Source organism: Podarcis vaucheri, assembly GCF_965113315.1.
Source record: "Podarcis vaucheri genome assembly, chromosome: 1".
In the NCBI taxonomy this organism is placed as follows: Eukaryota; Metazoa; Chordata; class Lepidosauria; order Squamata; family Lacertidae; genus Podarcis; species Podarcis vaucheri.
This window is the reverse complement of record NC_138759.1, coordinates 48727345-48744675: the sequence shown is the minus strand read 5'-3', so window position 1 is coordinate 48744675 and position 17331 is coordinate 48727345. Positions and strand designations below refer to the sequence as shown.

Sequence of the window (17331 nt, the reverse complement as noted above, 5' to 3'; positions counted from 1 at the left end):
GCTTGCACACTATACCTTTAGAGCATATTCAAAGCACATTCCCTCCCTCAAAGAATTATGGGCACTGTAGTTTGTTAAAGGGTTGCTGGGAACTGTAACTCTGTGAGGGGGTAAACTAGAGTTCTTGGGAGGGGAAAAGGAGCTTCAAATGTGCTTTGAAGGTATAGCATGTGCAGCCTATGGCTATCCCATATATAGCTTGAAATCTTCAGTTCCTTCAGCTCAGTTACTCTAGTATGATGAGGTATGGACAGCCTCTCTCTCCTTGCCTCAGTTCCCATTCCCCAAGTGTGATGCCATCACTTAATGGCTGAGCAAGATCAGCTCTTCCCTTCTAGCATGAAGATAACCCATCCAGTGTGTACTAGTTGCTTGACAAAAACACCTAATTGTGTGTGGGCCCTGAACACCTTTCCCCCCCTTTATTTCCCCCCCCAAAAAAACTGGGTGCTTCCTATGGGCCGGTGCGTCCTATGGGACGAAAAATACGGTACCTCCATGACAAAGGGAGCCGAGTGCTAATGTTATTGCTCTCCTGTTCTAAGCTACGTGTCACTGTAATTGACAGACCACACAGCTGGGGAGGGGGCGAGGATAGAGTGTTTTATATAGATATATATTTCACACTAACGGTGAAAAATATTTACCTTTGCCCTTTTCTTCACCAACAGACTGCTAAAGTTCATTCTCTCATGCTCATACAGGGCTTATTGACCCTTCCCTTTTGCCCTGCTCTTCCCAGGAATAGGTTCCCACTTTAAAGCTCCACGTCTGAGTGTTGGGGTTTTTATGCTCCGGTGCTTTCCCTGCAAAAACCTGCTCTTTAGCACTCACTCAGAGCAAACATCGATTTGCGTTTTCTACTGACTGCTGTTTGCTCCAATTTAGCTTTGCAGTGAGGGTTTTCACAGGCAGAGACAAAAAAAGGGGCATTCGGACACAGAATTTTAAAGTGCGGATGGTGCCTGGAAAGAGTGAAGGAAAAGTAAGTGTGGATAAACCCTCTTGCACACCCAGGAGGCAAAACAGTTGAGTAGTTATGTAAGAGAGATTTTGAACTCTGCCAGAAGAGTGGGTAGCTTCTTATTTGCTTTATCAACAGTGTTGAGTTAGCACTTTCCATGCCTCATGCCACTGCTCCTAGTCAGCCAGGATGACCATCCTTCTAATCTTCCTTTGCTCCTTAGCTCCTGGAGCGGGAGAAGTGGCTGATGGGCCGAGAAAGGGTGCAGGAGGTTTCTTGGGATCGGGCCTTCCAGCTCACTTGAGAAGGCTGTGGGGTTTGGAGCAGAAACTGGTGTGCTGTAGTTAAAATGCATATGTATTCAAAGTGCTTGGCTTATGAAGACCTCTGCATGGCGTACCTTACACACACAGGTTTACACTAGCATTCTGTTGGAGCTAATGGGGTACCATGTACAGATTTTTTAAAAAGTGATTTTCGTTTCATTACACAAATATCGGGAGTTTAAATCCTAGTTATGCTCAGGAACTTGAGTGTGTTTGAACCCCTTTTTTAAGCTACATTGCAGAATCCAAATTAAGAACTGAGGTCAAAGCATTCATGTTTTGGGTTGGTGTTTACTTTTTTTTTTAAGTGCTCTATTAAAGGTGAGATGTAAGTGGATTTAGTCTGTATGTATTGGAGGGTAGGGGTTGCTGTGGAATTTATGCCTTTCAGTTTTTGTCTGTAGCCAAATTTTTGTCATATACCCTTTGTATGCTATAATATATTAGCAAACTGTGAACAAACCATTCACAATTTAGTTGGGGGGGGGGGAGAGAAAGTGGCTCGTGACCCTGCCTTCTCCCCATTGTTCAGGCTCTCACCCATTCACTATGCTGTGGTTGGAATTCATTAACTCCTGCAGTACCTGCAGTTAAACTATTTCATTAAGAAGAAACGGCACAAGTTTAAAAATAAAGAAGACATTGGGAGAGAAGGAACTGGTTATAGATGTGTTGTGACTTTGCTGGTTTGGGAGCAGCAGTGAGGGGATCCAACAGGAAAAAGAGGGCACTTGCCTGGGGACAGAGCTGCTTGCCTCCCTTGGGTGTTCAGAAGGTGGGGGGCCCAGAGAGCTACAAGGAGAAGCTGCCACTTAATCAGAAGACAGGAAAAGTGACAAAAATAAAATTGCAGCCAAAGACAGGAGACAGGTTCGTCTTTTCTCCCCCGCCTCTTGAACAGCAATCAATCAAGCCAAGCAAGTTGCTCTGAGAAACAGGGCAAAGGATAGGGAAAGACGTGTGCAAAGTGGCGATAGATTTGTCTTCCCTAAATGTCAGTGCACACCCGAAACACACACCTCTTTCAGAGGTCAGAAGGGTGGCACTAAGGCTGTCTCCACTTGAGAAGAATGCACTGCTCTTCTTTTTAAAAAGGTCAAAAAAATTATGATATGGGAAAAGTTGACAGAACCAGGGGTGGGGGTGGGGAGAAAGTATGGCTGTGTGTCATATGGATACCTCACGCAAAGCGAATGTACAAACCATGGCTCTTGCACATTAAAACACTAGTGTGGCAATACCCTCAGTCTACTCATTCAGCAGAAAGAGGTGATAAAGTCCGGACCGAAGGCTTCATGTGGTGGAATATCATTTTTAGAATGCTTCCCCACATAAAAGAAAAGAAAGCCAGAAGAAATGAGAATTTGTGGAGATATAAGGTAGGGGCTAGAATCTGCTGTGCAGATTGTATTTCTCTTTTCTGTCAGGAATATCCACTGCAAGCAACCTCAAATGATGTAGCCTATTTCACCAAGGCTTTACCACCTCTTTTATTTTCATGTGTAGATCCAGCCTGAAGTCTAGAGTTTACAGAATGTCTATGTAGACAACTTAGCCTGCTTGCACACTATACCTTTAGAGCATATTCAAAGCACATTCCCTCCCTCAAAGAATTATGGGCACTGTAGTTTGTTAAAGGGTTGCTGGGAACTGTAACTCTGTGAAGGGGTAAACTAGAGTTCTTGGGAGGGGAAAAGGAACTTCATATGTGCTTTGAAGGTATAGCATGTGCAGCCTATGGCTATTCCATATATAGCTTGAAATCTTCAGTTCCTTCAGCTCAGTTACTCTAGTATGAGGTATGAAAGGCCTCTCTCTCCTTGCCTCAGTTCCCATTCCCCAAGTGTGATGCCATCACTTAATGGCTGAGCAAGATCAGCTCCTCCCTTCTAGCATGAAGATAACCCATCCAGTGTGTACCAGTTGCTTGACAAAAACACCTAATTGTGTGTGGGCCCTGAACACCTTTTTCACCCCTCAGAAGTGCACGTGTCTTCGGGGGGAACGGGGAGAGAGAATGAAGTCACCTAAACTGAGTTTTTCCCTGACCACATGCTGTGTGGTCTTGAGTTACACTACATGTCAACGGGGAACTGGAGTAGAGGGGGACAAGTACACACTTTCAGTACAAGAATTAGGGTGTCTTCAACAAGTTTGATTAAGGTGCATATAGGAAGGAGGTAGTTGAAGGGGGATGACTTAATCCTTAATTAATTAATTAATGTAAGGTGGAGGAGACTGGATGCATCAATACTTTTGAGAAAACATGCATGCCGTAACAGTCAGAGATAAGACGAGAGACTCAGGCAAGGTCGGCTACTTCCCCTGTGATCCACCAATGCTTGTGCTTGGAAGAAAAATGTGGGTGTTCCTTTGTTCCCTCTCCCAATTTTCCATGATATTGCAGGATCTGTATTTGCTACTTCCCAGCTGGCTTTTCTCCATGCAGATGAGTGTAAGGAAGCAGTCTCTGCACGACGGAAACACAACATAACCTCCTGCAAGCACCATGAATTGGAATAGACAGAGATATGCAATGACTTGACAGTATATGCGACAGAACTGTCACTTTTGGGAAAGGCCTGTGCAAGCTTCCAGGTCAGGTGAGTATCTAGCAGAGGCAAGGCTCAAGCACAGAGCACACTTGAGATCCAGCTGGTTCCCTCAAGCTCCATCCCAAAGAGGGTTAGCTTAAATGTTCAAGACAAGCAAAGGATTGTTAGGTGGAAGGAGGAGAAAACAACCTCTGCTCAGCTAGACCCTGGGCTATTTTGCACTTTGCAAATGAATAGACATCCAACAAAGTCAGGTACTGTGTTGTCACGGGGATTAAGTTATTTATTTTACATCACATTGGCTCCATTTAAACAGGGACAATTTCCCCTGCTGCCAACCATGCCCAAGCAGGAAGGAGCCTAGTGGAGCCATTAGTTTAGAGTCTTGGTAGAGCATTAGTAAAACTTGGGTTTTCTTGGCTCTTTCTCATGTCACATCCCTTCAGAAGGGACAGTCTGTTATTGTTTCTTTCTGGAAAACTGTTAATTCGCACATTTACAGGTTCAGAAAGAATGAATGAGAAGAGGCAGAAGCAAGGCAGACCCCAGACCTGGAGGCTAATAAGCTTGGAGGTAAAATTGTCACCTACCCCACTGAAAAAGTGTGTGCGTTTGTGCACCCACCCACCCAACACGTGCATGGTGTCTGACTTTATTTTACTATACTATATCTTCCCTAGGATTGCTGAAGCTATCCAATTATTAGTTTTCTTATGGGAAATCAATATAAAAGCAGAAAAAGCAGAAAAACGGAGTACAATACATGTAAAGATATTAAGATTTTTACCTCCAGGGTGTTATGTTTGGGACCTGCTTGAGCAAGTTGTTCCAACAGACTAATGAGAAAGATGAAAATGACAAGAGGAAGTGTGGACAAAAAGAATTTGAAAAAGATGGGAAACAGATTCTTTCTTTCAATTCCTCTATGCATTATTCCAGTTATAAGCAAGACATATTCAAAACACATACGCAGTGTGGTACAGGAGTCAGAGTGTTGGGCTTGTTGGTGGGAAACAAAACGCTGCATTGGCCTGAATATAAGCTGCCCTTTCCCCCCCATGTTCCGACTGTGAAAAGTTAAAATGTGAATTCTACTCGGAGCCATGTGCCGACACCATCTTGGGGAGTGGGGCACCAAGCGCTGGCAAAGCATCCCCATCCCCCGTTCAGGGCGGTAGTGCCGGGAGGTAGGTCACACCCACAAATAAGCCTTGCATTTTAAAGGTGCAGCTCATTTGCGGGTGTGGTTTATAGTCGGGCTGATACGGTACCCACCACAACCGGGTTGCCTTGGGCACGTCACTTGCCTGTACCCAGAAGACTTTGAATTTCATGGATGGAAAGGCTTCACACATCCATTGAAGGCTTTTGACCCAGTGGAGAGATCCAACCGACAGGGATGGGGAAGCTACCTTTGCCGATTTCCCCCTTTCCCTGCAGCCTCTACCACCATTGGCCCCATTGTTTCAGAGGGTACCATATCGCCTCAGACCAGAATCAGACAGCAGCAGCCACATGCCTTTTGTGATGAGAGCAGCAGCCCCACATCTACTTTTCCCTCTCTGTCCGTGTCCGTTACTGCAAAACATGTGGTGACCTGTCACTCTGCTGTGTATTCTCTTGCTCCAATTCCCCGTGAAGGGGCAGGGAAACTCAAAGTGAAATCCTGCAACGTATTTTGTAAGGCTAGTTATTATGGGGTAAGACTTACTGTAAGAGAGAAAGAGGTGGCAACAGAAGGCTACTACTTTGGAGCTCTTGTGATGTCTGCTTCTGTCCCCACCTGACTCATCAAGGGTCTGGAAACCAAACCTTATGAGGAACGGTTGAAGGAGCGGGGTATGTTTAGTCTGGGAAAGAGGAGTCTGAGAAGAGATATCTAAAGAGCTGTCACAAGGGAGAGGGAGCAAGCTTGTTTCCTGCTGCTCTGCAGAGTAGGACTCGAACTAATGGCTTTAAGTTACAAGAAATGAGATTCCGACTAAACATATGGAAAAACCTTATGACGGTAAGAGCTGTTCCGACAGTGGAACTGTCTCCCTCGACACCTTTGTGAGTATAAGGCCTAAATTAAGGTTACCAGATGTCCCCATTTCCTGGGGCCAGTCCCCAGATTTACAAATCAGTCCCCATACAAAACACATTGAAGTTGAAAAGTGTCCCCGGATTCATTGAAAAAAATCTGGTAACCTTAGCCTGAATGGCTGCTCGAGTTCCTCAGAGAAAAAGCAAGATAAAAAATTAACATAAATATGCTACTTTGTAGCTCTGAGGAAGTTATTTCAGGGTGTGTGTTTTTAAGTCTACAGTTCTATTGACTATTTAAAGCAAATTATCTGTTAGGGATTCATTTGCCACTTGTACCCGTGTTGGTTTATTTTTGGATTTTCACCCGTGCCTCGCCGCTTCAAATAATGTGTCCAAGCATGAAATGCTATGCTTTGCATTTTTACAATCTGCTTTACAAGGTGCATCCCAGAAGCAGAGCTACATTCCCATTAGTTCTGGTGGCACTTATAGAAAGAGCAATGATTTATTAGGCAAATGAGACAGCCTGGCCTAGCTGACTGCATAAGAACATATAAGTGTGTGAGCAGAATGCTTTAAACTCTCTAGGTGGATGTGGGGGAAACTGGGGGAAGGAGCTTACTCCCAGAACACAAGACAGGATAGAATTCATGATAGACCTGAAAGTGAAGTCATTTGCTATATAAATATATGCACCAATTGTAGCTCTCCTTTGAGATCTTGAATACCATATCCAAAGCAGAACTTCGCTCATCTTATACAATTGTTTAGTCGTATAGTAGTGTCCAACTCTTCATGACCTCATGGACCAGCGCATGCCAGGCACACCTGTCCTCCACTGCCTCCCGCAGTTTGGTCAAACTCATGCTGGTAGCTTCGAGAACACTGTCCAACCATCTCGTCCTCTGTCGTCCCCTTCTCCTTGTGCCCTCAGTCTTTTCCAGCATCAGGGTCTTTTCCAGGAAGTCTTCTCTTCTCATGAGGTGGCCAAAGTATTGGAGCTTCAGCTTCAGGATCTGTCCTTTCAGTGAGCACTCAGGGCTGATTTCCTTCAGAATGGATAGATTTGATCTTCATGCAGTCCATGGGACTCTCAAGAGTCCCCTCCAGCACCATAATTCAAAAGCATCAATTCTTCGGCGATCAGCCTTCTTTATGGTCCAGCTCTCACTTCCATACATCACTACTGGGAAAACCATAGCTTTAACTATACGGACCTTTGTCGTCAAGGTGATGTCTCTGTTTTATGATGCTGTCTAGGTTTGTCATCGCTTTTCTTCCAAGAAGCAGGTGTCTTTTAATTTCATGACTGCTGTCACCATCTGCACTGATCATGGAGCCCAAGAGCTTATACAATACAGCTTTGTAATTATTCAGAGGCATAAGCGCTTTCTTGAAATATATGGTACAAGTACTAAGTTGAAACCTTTTGTAATTCAGAAACGGGGGGGGGGCAAGGTGGATCAGGATCTACTGGCAGATCTCAGAGCGACTTCTGGAAAACTGGCACGGATTTCAGACTCCCAACAGCAAAAGCAAAATGTCTATTCCCAGTTCCAACTGCTAAAATGAAAAAAGTTATTGGGGCGGCAGTTTTGTGTAGGACTGTAAGCTTTGTTCTGTTTTTGTTCTCCTAAAAAAATTTTGGGCTCAGAATTCTTTAATTCTAAGTGGATGTCTTTGGCACCAGGTTCCAGCTGTCAGGTATAAGAGTTGAGAGGAGGATTGGAGTGGGGGATCAGATTATGCAGATCTAAAATCTGCCCACTCCTTATACAGTGGTACCTCGGGTTACATACGCTTCAGGTTACATACACTTCAGGTTACAGACTCTGCTAACCCAGAAATAGTGTTTCAGGTTAAGAACTTTGCTTCAGGATAAGAACAGAAATCGTGCTCTGGCAGCAGAAGGCCCTATTCGCTAAAATGATGCTTCAGGTTAAGAACAGTTTCAGGTTAAGAACGGACCTCCGGAACGAACTAAGTACTTAACCTAAGGTACCACTGTACATATTTTAAAGACTATGTTCCTCTTTGTATTTCAAAAAAGAACTCAATTCAGGGGTGGCGAGTCTCTTGCCTGTGAGTCAGTTTTGACCCAACAGGTCTCCCCATGTGACCCATGAGGCTGCTTTGGGCAAGACATGGCCACCTGCCCTCATACATTATGTCAGGTGTGGAGTAGGAAAGGAGGGTGCTTGGTCAACAGGGGCCTTGTGCATCGCTTCCCAAATGTCCAACAACCAGCTGAAGCTTCTTCAGCCCTGTGTTCTGTGATTCTCTTTTGGAAAAGCACTATTTGTAGCGCTGGATCAAAAAAAAATTTTTTTTAATAGAAAATCCTCCACTACCAGCTGCTGGCTAGATTGAATTCCCTCTACACAGCCGCATAATTAAAGAAGCCCAACACCTTGTGAGTTTACAGCTCCGTGTACATGTATTTAGCTAAACCCCATTGATTATAAGGTACTTTCAAAACCGAGACAATTTAAATTCCCTTCCACTACAAGAGTTGTTTGGATTTGGCCTCAGTGGGTTTTCAGGCAAAGCAGAAGGTTTTTTCAGCCACTTCCTCATCTAGTACAGTTCTTGCAAGCATCATCTGAACAGATTTAATGTTTTAAAATTTCATGTTTCTCTGTGCCACTTTTGTGTCATTACTTCTGAATTTCCCATGAGACCCAATACCATTTCCGGCAATCTAAATATTGGTCTTCAAGCAGCTACTAAAACCTGGTGGGGAGAAAGTACCGCATATCCAAATAGGCACACAATTCTGAGATGAGTTGTGTGTCAAGTGTAAAGGAGAGAGCCTCTTCTTTGCATTATATGATGGTTTCTTTACATAAATAAATCAGAGCAGAGTTACAATAACCAGCAAGGGACTATAGAAGACAAAAGGCTCTCGAAAGGCAACAGAATTGTGTGTTAATGGATTTTTAAGTTATGAGTTTGAGGCAAACAATTTCATTCCACTTGCAAAGAATGATGCTTTCTGTCACCCAAACGATGCAGAATGAAGTGCATTTTTAAGCATGCCTCCAAGGATTATTGTTGGGCTTTTGTTTTTACACCAAGGTGAATAGTAAAGATCGAAGTGAAAGGGTTATTTACAGGAAATGCCTAAGAACGTAGGAAGAGCCCTGATGGATCAGCCCAAAGGCCCATCGAGTCCAGCATCCTTTTCCTCACAGTGGCCACCCAGATGCTTAAGGGAAACCCACAACACATAAGCACAATTTCACTCTCTCACTCATGTTCCCCAGCAACTGGTATTAACATGCACCAGAGACCATACACAAAGACCACATGAGGGCTGAATCTACATTGGTCCCAACCCTCTTTGGTGCTCCTTGGGACCTGTAACATACTAGCGATTTGGGGGAGGGGGTGAGATTGAGCTATAGTCAAGTACGAAAAAAATTATGGAAGCCTCTCCTGACGGAGATGAAATTAATGTTTCATTCCATAGTCTAATCATTACATATCTCCCCACCACAACTGCCACCAAACATTTCCCAAGGAAATGAAAAACATTTCTTTGCAAGGGTATATATATATTTTAATGCTGTAAAAGAGAGCCAGAAAACCTGAAATGTTACAAGTGGTTTGAGAGAACAATTATTTAACAGCCAGTGTCACTAAAGCAATCATATGGTTTTGCAATTAGCCACATGGATCCCATTATAATATTAGCAATATAAATGGAGACTCCTGCACATTCCAGTCAGACCTGCAAATCTTTTATAGACTAACCACAGGAGCAGTTAAAATGTATTTGCAGTGTTGTATTTGGCAGGCGGACATCAAAGAAGAGGAGTGCTATAAAAGGCTTTGAACTCTCAAATATTGCTTCTATCCAAAAGCAAAGGCTGCTTTTACTGGATGCCCATGAATCAAAGCCAGGGCTGTTTTAATTTTAGCTAGGGGAAGAAACACCATTATTATCACTAGTGAAGGGTAGCAAAGAAAAGCCTTCAGTGCTAGAACATGCAGTGAACCATACCTCATATTCCGATTCCAGAGTCACTTTATTCTTCTTGATTCTTTCTGCCAGAGCTGGATCAATCTGCCAAGTCAAAAAGACCAGAAAATATCTATCAAACACTGTACATTTAAGTTTCAAAAAAACATTCAAAACAGGAAATATCCCCTCCAGTCTGTTGCAGTGTGCTGTTCCTCTGCATAGGAGAAGAATCAAGAACTGCATTTCCAATTGGCTCTTTGTCACAGTAGATTCTGGCAATATCTCTGAAGCAGAGAGACTTCTGCAAAGAATGATCCACTTAAAATCCACAGCCTTTCACCTTGATGGTACTACACTTTAAGTCTAAAGAACTGTAGAAGGGAAAAGATGATCTGCATATGAAAAACAGATCATTGAAGGTGTCTCTCATACATTTCCATTCATAAAGTAGGAAACTGGGACATGTACACAATTACCTGTCTCTTCTAAAAATGAAAATGAACTCCTTTAGTTCAGTTTTGATCACAAACTAAACAATTTAAGATTGCAAGAGGCTTGCTTAAACTCAGTGTCTCAGAATGGATCACACCAGGAATATGAATGCAAGAACCCTCCCTTTGGGAATCCACCTTGGAAACTGCAGACTGGCATTCTAGAGACTTGGAAGAAAAGCCCAGCTCTCACATTCAAACACAGCGCTAATGAAATTCAAACAATGAACCGACCATTCGGATTTATCTCCAACGTCTCCTAGGGCTGAATAGTTCCTTTTAGCAGCACAGTGTTCATTCAGATTTGGTTTCCCTTGGAAGGACATCACTAGAGGCTTATGCTATTTTGTAATATTTTATTTATATACAGGTTGAACACAGGTGGAGTCACAGCTTGACCCTCTAACAGACAGCTAAATTGGACAGAGAGGCAGCCCTAACCCCTGATGTACTTAGCTTACAGAATCTTAAAACTTAAGTCTCTCTATTGATCAGAGTCTCCGACTCAAATTACAGTTTCCCAAATTACATTGTCCTTAGCGAAGAATGGGGGACATGCTCTCTTTTCAGGTATTTCCTAGCCATTCTGAAGAATTAAGTAAGATTGCCCAACAGTTAGCTCCAAGGAAAACCCACCACCAAAAGAATACCCTCCAGGTTTAGCAAGTTCAAAACTCTCAGACATTGCCTTAAGCTAGGGTTTCCCAAACATTTGGGACATCTAATAGCATACAATACAGCACTAATGCTCTTTCTGTGGTCGGTGCCTTATTGCCATTAGTTTTTGAAAGAACTTTAGGGTACTGTGAGTACTCTTCATCTTCACTGTCTGGAGCCAATCTCCCCCTGAGCCTCTAGCAATAGTCAAAGAGTATGTTGTGGGGCAGAGATGTGCTATTTTCAAATACATCTGTGATCCTAACAATTCCATCTTTGTCTCAAAGGAGAGAGAGGACACCTGTGCTTAATTCCCCTTCCACATTGTCATCTCAGAGCTAGAATACAACTATGATAAGTAGTTATATTTAGGAAGCACTGCCCTACTCTCATGTGACTCAGTAAGTGAAGGATGACACACAGAATCACAGCAAGAAACCAGATGAGTGATCGTTAAATGAAAGTGATTATTTATTTATTTATTATTTTAAAGACCAGATTTTGGAGAGGCCTAGCAGGCCACAAATAAAATTTTGTTATTACAGTTAATTTTTTTTTAAAAAAAGACAAACCTCGTGAGTACAGAACATTTTAAATAAGGAAATTTGCATATTGTTGTTGTTGTTGTTTAGTCGTTCAGTCGTGTCCGACTCCCCGCGACCCCACGGACCAGAGAACGCCAGGCACCCCTGTCCTCCACTGCCCCCCACAGCTTGATCAAACTCATGCTAGTAGCTTCAAGAACACCATCCAACCATCTCATCCTCTGTCGTCCCCTTCTCCTTGTGCCCTCCATCTTTCCCAACATCAGGGTCTTTTCCAGGGAGTCTTCTCTTCTCATGAGGTGGCCAAAGTATTGGAGCCTCAGCTTCATGATCTGTCCTTCCAGTGAGCACTCAGGGCTGATTTCCTTCAGAATGGAGAGGTTTGATCTTCTTGCAGTCTATGGGACTCTCAAGAGTCTCCTCCAGCACCATAATTCAAAAGCATCAATTCTTCGGCGATCAGCCTTCTTTATGGTCCAGCTCTCACTTCCATACATCACTACTGGGAAAACCATGGCTTTTACTATACGGACCTTTGTTGGCAAGGTGATGTCTCTGTTTTTTAAGATGTTGTCTAGGTTTGCCATCGCCTTTCTCCCAAGGAGCAGGCGTCTTTTAATTTCGTGACTGCTGTCACCATCTGCACTGATCATGGAGCCCAAGAAAGTAAAATCTCTCACTGCCTCCATTTCTTCCCCATCTATTTGCCAGGAGGTGATGGGCCCAGTGGCCATGATCTTCGTTTTTTTGATGTTGAGCTTCAGACCATATTTTGCGCTCTCCTCTTTCACCCTCATTAAAAGGTTCTTTAATTCCTCTTCACTTTCTGCCATCAAGGTTGTGTCATCTGCATATCTGAGGTTGTTGATATTTCTTCCGGCAATCTTAATTCCGGCTTGGGATTCATCCAGCCCAGCCTTTCGCATGATGAATTCTGCATATAAGTTAAATAAGCAGGGAGACAATATACAGCCTTGCCGTACTCCTTTCCCAATTTGGAACCAATCAGTTGTTCCATATCCAGTTCTAACTGTAGCTTCTTGTCCCACATAGAGATTTCGCAGGAGACAGATGAGGTGATCAGGCACTCCCATTTCTTTAAGAACTTGCCATAGTTTGCTGTGGTCAACACAGTCAAAGGCTTTTGCATAGTCAATGAAGCAGAAGTAGATGTCTTTCTGGAACTCTCTAGCTTTCTCCATAATCCAGCGCATGTTTGCAATTTGGTCTCTGGTTCCTCTGCCTCTTCTAAATCCAGCTTGCAATTCTGGGAGTTCTCGGTCCACATACTGCTTGAGCCTTCCTTGTAGAATTTTAAGCATAACCTTGCTAGCATGTGAAATGAGTGAAATTGTGCGGTAGTTGGAGCATTCTTTGGCACTGCCTTTCTTTGGGATTAGGATGTAGACTGATCTTCTCCAATCCTCTGGCCACCGCTGAGTTTTCCAAACTTGCTGGCATATTGAGTGTAGCACCTTAACAGCATCATCTTTTAAAATTTTAAGCAGTTCAGCTGGAATACCATCACTTCCACTGGCCTTGTTATTTGCAGTGCTTTCTAAGGCCCATTTGACTTCACTCTCCAGGATGTCTGGCTCAAGGTCAGCAACCACACTACCTGGGGTGTACGAGACATCCATATCTTTCTGGTATAATTCCTCTGTGTATTCTTGCCACCTCTTCTTGATGTCTTCTGCTTCAGTTAGATCTTTACCACTTTTGTCCTTTATTATGGTAATCTTTGTATGAAATGTTCCTTTCATATTTCCGATTTTCTTGAACAGATCTCTGGTTCTTCCCATTCTGTTGCTTTCCTCTATTTCTTTGCATTGCTCGTTTAAGAAGGCCTTCTTGTCTCTCCTTGCTATTCTTTGGAAATCTGCATTCAATTTCCTGTATCTTTCACTATCTCCCTCGCATTTTGCTTGCCTTCTCTCCCCCGCTATTTGTAAGGCCTCGTTGGACAGCCACTTTGCTTTCTTGCATTTCTTTTTCATTGGGATGTTTTAGTTGCTGCCTCCTGTATAATGTTGCGAGCCTCCACCCATAGTTCTTCAGGCACTCTGTCCAGCAAATCTAAATCCTTAAACCTGTTCCTCACTTCCACTGTGTATTCATAAGGGATTTGGTTTAGATTGTATCTTACCTGTCCAGTGGTTTTTCCTACTTTCTTCAGTTTAAGCTTGAATTTTGCTATAAGAAGCTGATGATCTGAGCCACAGTCAGCTCCAGGTCTTGTTTTTGCTGACTGTATAGAGCTTCTCCATCTTTGGCTGCAGAGAATATAATCAATCTGATTTCGATGTTGCCCATCTGGGGATGTCCATGTGTAGAGTCGTCTCTTGTGTTGTTGGAAAAGCGTGTTTGTGATGACCAGCTTGTTCTCTTGGCAGAACTCTATTAGCCTTTGCCCTGCTTCGTTTTGATCTCCAAGGCCAAACTTGCCAGTTGTTCCTTTTATCTCTTGATTCCCTACTTTAGCATTCCAATCCCCTATAATGAGCAGAACATCCTTCTTTGGTGTCACTTCTATAAGGTCTTGTAAGTCTTCATAGAATTGGTCAATTTCAGTTTCTTCAGCACCAGTAGTTGGTGCATAAACTTGGATTACTGTGATGTTAAAAGGTCTGCCTTGGATTCGTATCGAGATCATTCTATCATTTTTGAGACTGCATCCCAGTACAGCTTTCGCCACTCTTTTGTTGACTATGAGGGCCACTCCATTTCTCTTACGGGTTTCTTGCCCACAGTAGTAGATATGATAGTCATCCGAACTGAATTCGCCCATTCCCGTCCATTTTAGCTCACTGATGCCCAGGATGTCAATATTTATTCTTGCCATCTCATTTTTGACCACCTCCAACTTACCCAGGTTCATGGTTCTTACATTCCAGGTTCCTATGCAATATTTTTCTTTACAGCATTGGACTTTCCTTTCGCTTCCATGCATATCCGCAACTGAGCGTCCTTTCGGCTTTGGCCCAGCCGCTTCATCAGCTCTGGATCTACTTGTACTTGTCCTCCGCTCTTCCCCAGTAGCATGTTGGACACCTTCCGACCTGAGGGGCTCATCTTCCAGCGTCATAACTTTTATACGCCTGTTGTCTTTGTCCATGGAGTTTTCTTGGCAGGGATACTGGAGTGGCTTGCCGGTTCCTACTCCAGGTGGATCACGTTTGGTCAAAACTCTCCACTATGACCTGTTCATCTTGGGTGCCCTGCTCGGCGTAGTTCATAGCTTCTCTGAGTTCTTCAAGCCCCTTCGCCACGGCAAGGCAGTGATCCATGAAGGGGAAATTTGCATATATTACTGCTATATATACCCTATGATAGTTAAATCACCACAATGGCTCGTTTTGGTCCAAGAATAATCTAGTTTCAAAGCAAGATCTGAACTGCAGAAATACAACTCTCTGTTTTCAGAAAGAATAAGGAAGAAAGGTGGGGGAGTAAGGCTAGCATAGAGTGCAGGTCTCCAAAGCAGACTGGCAATGTCAGTTTCATTCAGCAATCAGAAATAAGAGGAAAAGATCCTTTGACGTTTGAGGATCCCCACCCCCACGCCTGCTTAGGACACCATCTCTATCAACCACTGCAGTGAATTCATTCCTGTGTTGCAGAAACATTTCATACCCACTATGTATTTATAGATACAATTTCTGGGCCAAAGGACTGAGATTCACAGTAAAACAAAATCTGCTTTGTCTAAGGCCTGGCTGATATTGACCCCATAACATATTACAAAAAGAAGAAGGAAACATGACTTTGGAGGTCAACTGTGTGCCCAAGTTCCTAACCAGATCCCTCAGCCCAAGACGTTTTAGTGGACCTTGGACTGTTGTCAGGTAAAACCGGCCACATTCTACCCAGAGGTTGGCAATAACTGAACAAATGTTTGTACTGCAGGATTTTATGGGCTACAAAACTAATTTACGCTGCTAGACAGTTCCAGTACATTTAGAACAGTTGTTTTCACCCCAGAAATAATTATTTATAAACGGTACTGTTTACAAATGGAGATCCCTTTCCTGTCATAACCCACCAAGTATAAAATGAATTCAGCTTTCATCCTGAGAGGGGAAAAGAAGTTAATTTCTTTCCTTGTCCCGGCATCAATCATGAAAGGAAGCATACACGGTGAATCTTGGTTCCAGCAGAGGTTGCTTTTACTGTGTGCTTTTTAACTCAAGGCTTGAATCTGGGGAACCTCTCAGATAATTGCGTCTATGTAGGCGGCATTGACGTGGTTGAAGAGATTGGCTTCAGGAGACTATAAATTAGCCGATCAATTTATTGAGTCAAAAGACAAAGATTATCAATTCACATATCCACTCTTGATCAATGAAATATCGGAGACAGAGCATGCCCGATACCTACCATTATTTGCAACCACCAGGAAACAACCATCTCATTTTGCAAAGCTTTTAGCTTCCTTTTGGTTATCTTCCCCCAAAGCAATATAAATTGCCCAGCAGGCAAAAGTGGCCTTGCCATCTCCCCTTCCTTTTGCTATGTTGCCATATCCAAAGAGGAGAATCGTTTCACACCACTAAAGTTGTATACCAGTGAAGACTTTCATTGAGTCTCGAGTCTGTCCTGCCGTTGATTCTAGTAAGTGTTCTTCCTTATGTCTTTCATAACTTCCTCAAGGATTTACTGATTCTTTCATTTTGCCTTAGAGCAGGAGTGGGGAATCTTTTCCAGATCGCAGGCTGGATCCTCACCTTTCCCAACTCCTGACAAAGCCACTGCCATCAGATGAAGACTTTACTTTGTCCAGGGGGTGGATTTCAAACTGCAAACCCTACTTTTGGAAGGAACTGCATATTTACTTGCTCAACACCTGACAATGTACCGTATTTTTGGCTCTATAAGACTCACTTTTTCCCTTCTAAAAAGTAAGGGGAAATGTGTGTGCGTCTTATGGAGCGAATGCAGGCTGCGCAGCTATCACAGAAGCCAGAACAGCAAGAGGGATTGCTGCTTTCACTGCACAGCGATCCCTCTTGCTGTTCTGGATTCTAAGAGTCAGAATATTTTTTTCTTGTTTTCCTCCTCCAAAAACTAGGTGCGTCTTGTGGTCTGGTGTGTCTTATAGAGCGAAAAATACAGTATATGGTGTCAAGTGTAGGGCAAGTGGGTGTGCCTTGGGGGAAATGACCTCGTGGGCCAAATTAAGGCTCCTGTTAGGCCCATGGGCTGGTGGTTCCCCACCACTGTTTTATATAGCACACCCATTTTCACATTCATTCATAAAGCATCAAAACGTGCTCTGAATTTTGTGTTCAGAATACAATACAACCCACTCCCTCGTGGGTTTCTGCATTCTCCCATTTTCAGTGATAAATAGCAATGGCTAAATGTGGTCTTTAAACTGCCTGCACAGTGAGGTCTTAAATAGAAGTTTAATCTTCCAAAAGGCACTCCATATCATTTTCACACTCTCATTCAATAGAATTTTACTAGCTGTCAGTAGCTATCCCAAATACTCATGATGTGAGGTTCAGAATATCACTTCTATTATCTGTTCAGGAAGCAAGTAAAGGAGAATTAAAATTGTTTGTGAAGTACAGGATGAATTGTTTTTCCACTACCTAAGTCCTCCAAGGGAAAAAGAAGGGCAAGCCTTGGAATGTGTCCTAAATGTTAACAAATTCCACAGTGCATCACCTTTCTCTGGTCACGCTCAGCTACAGAACTTATCCAACTCCCTCGTGTTAAGCTATGAAGTCTAGCCTGTGTGAACCTATTGCACCTTTCTGTGCATTCGTTTCATGGATTTCTTTCCTACCTCAGCT

At 43.2% G+C, this 17331-nt stretch overlaps 1 protein-coding gene and 1 long non-coding RNA gene across 4 annotated transcripts in view; both read right to left on the bottom strand.

The window, feature by feature from the left end:
* Positions 1-17331, bottom strand: part of COX16 (cytochrome c oxidase assembly factor COX16) — a 55238-nt gene that overhangs the window by 7473 nt on the left and 30434 nt on the right. For all 3 annotated transcript variants that reach the window (XM_082227399.1, XM_082227398.1, XM_082227400.1), the window contains one exon: positions 9880-9942. In XM_082227399.1, the coding sequence (XP_082083525.1) occupies positions 9880-9942 (63 nt within the window). The remainder of the gene's footprint in view (positions 1-9879; positions 9943-17331) is intronic.
* Positions 1579-5969, bottom strand: LOC309535161. The gene is made up of 2 exons (XR_014221032.1): positions 5197-5969; positions 1579-5152 (listed from the first exon to the last, which is right to left on the bottom strand). It is a non-coding gene; the product is annotated as an uncharacterized lncRNA (long non-coding RNA).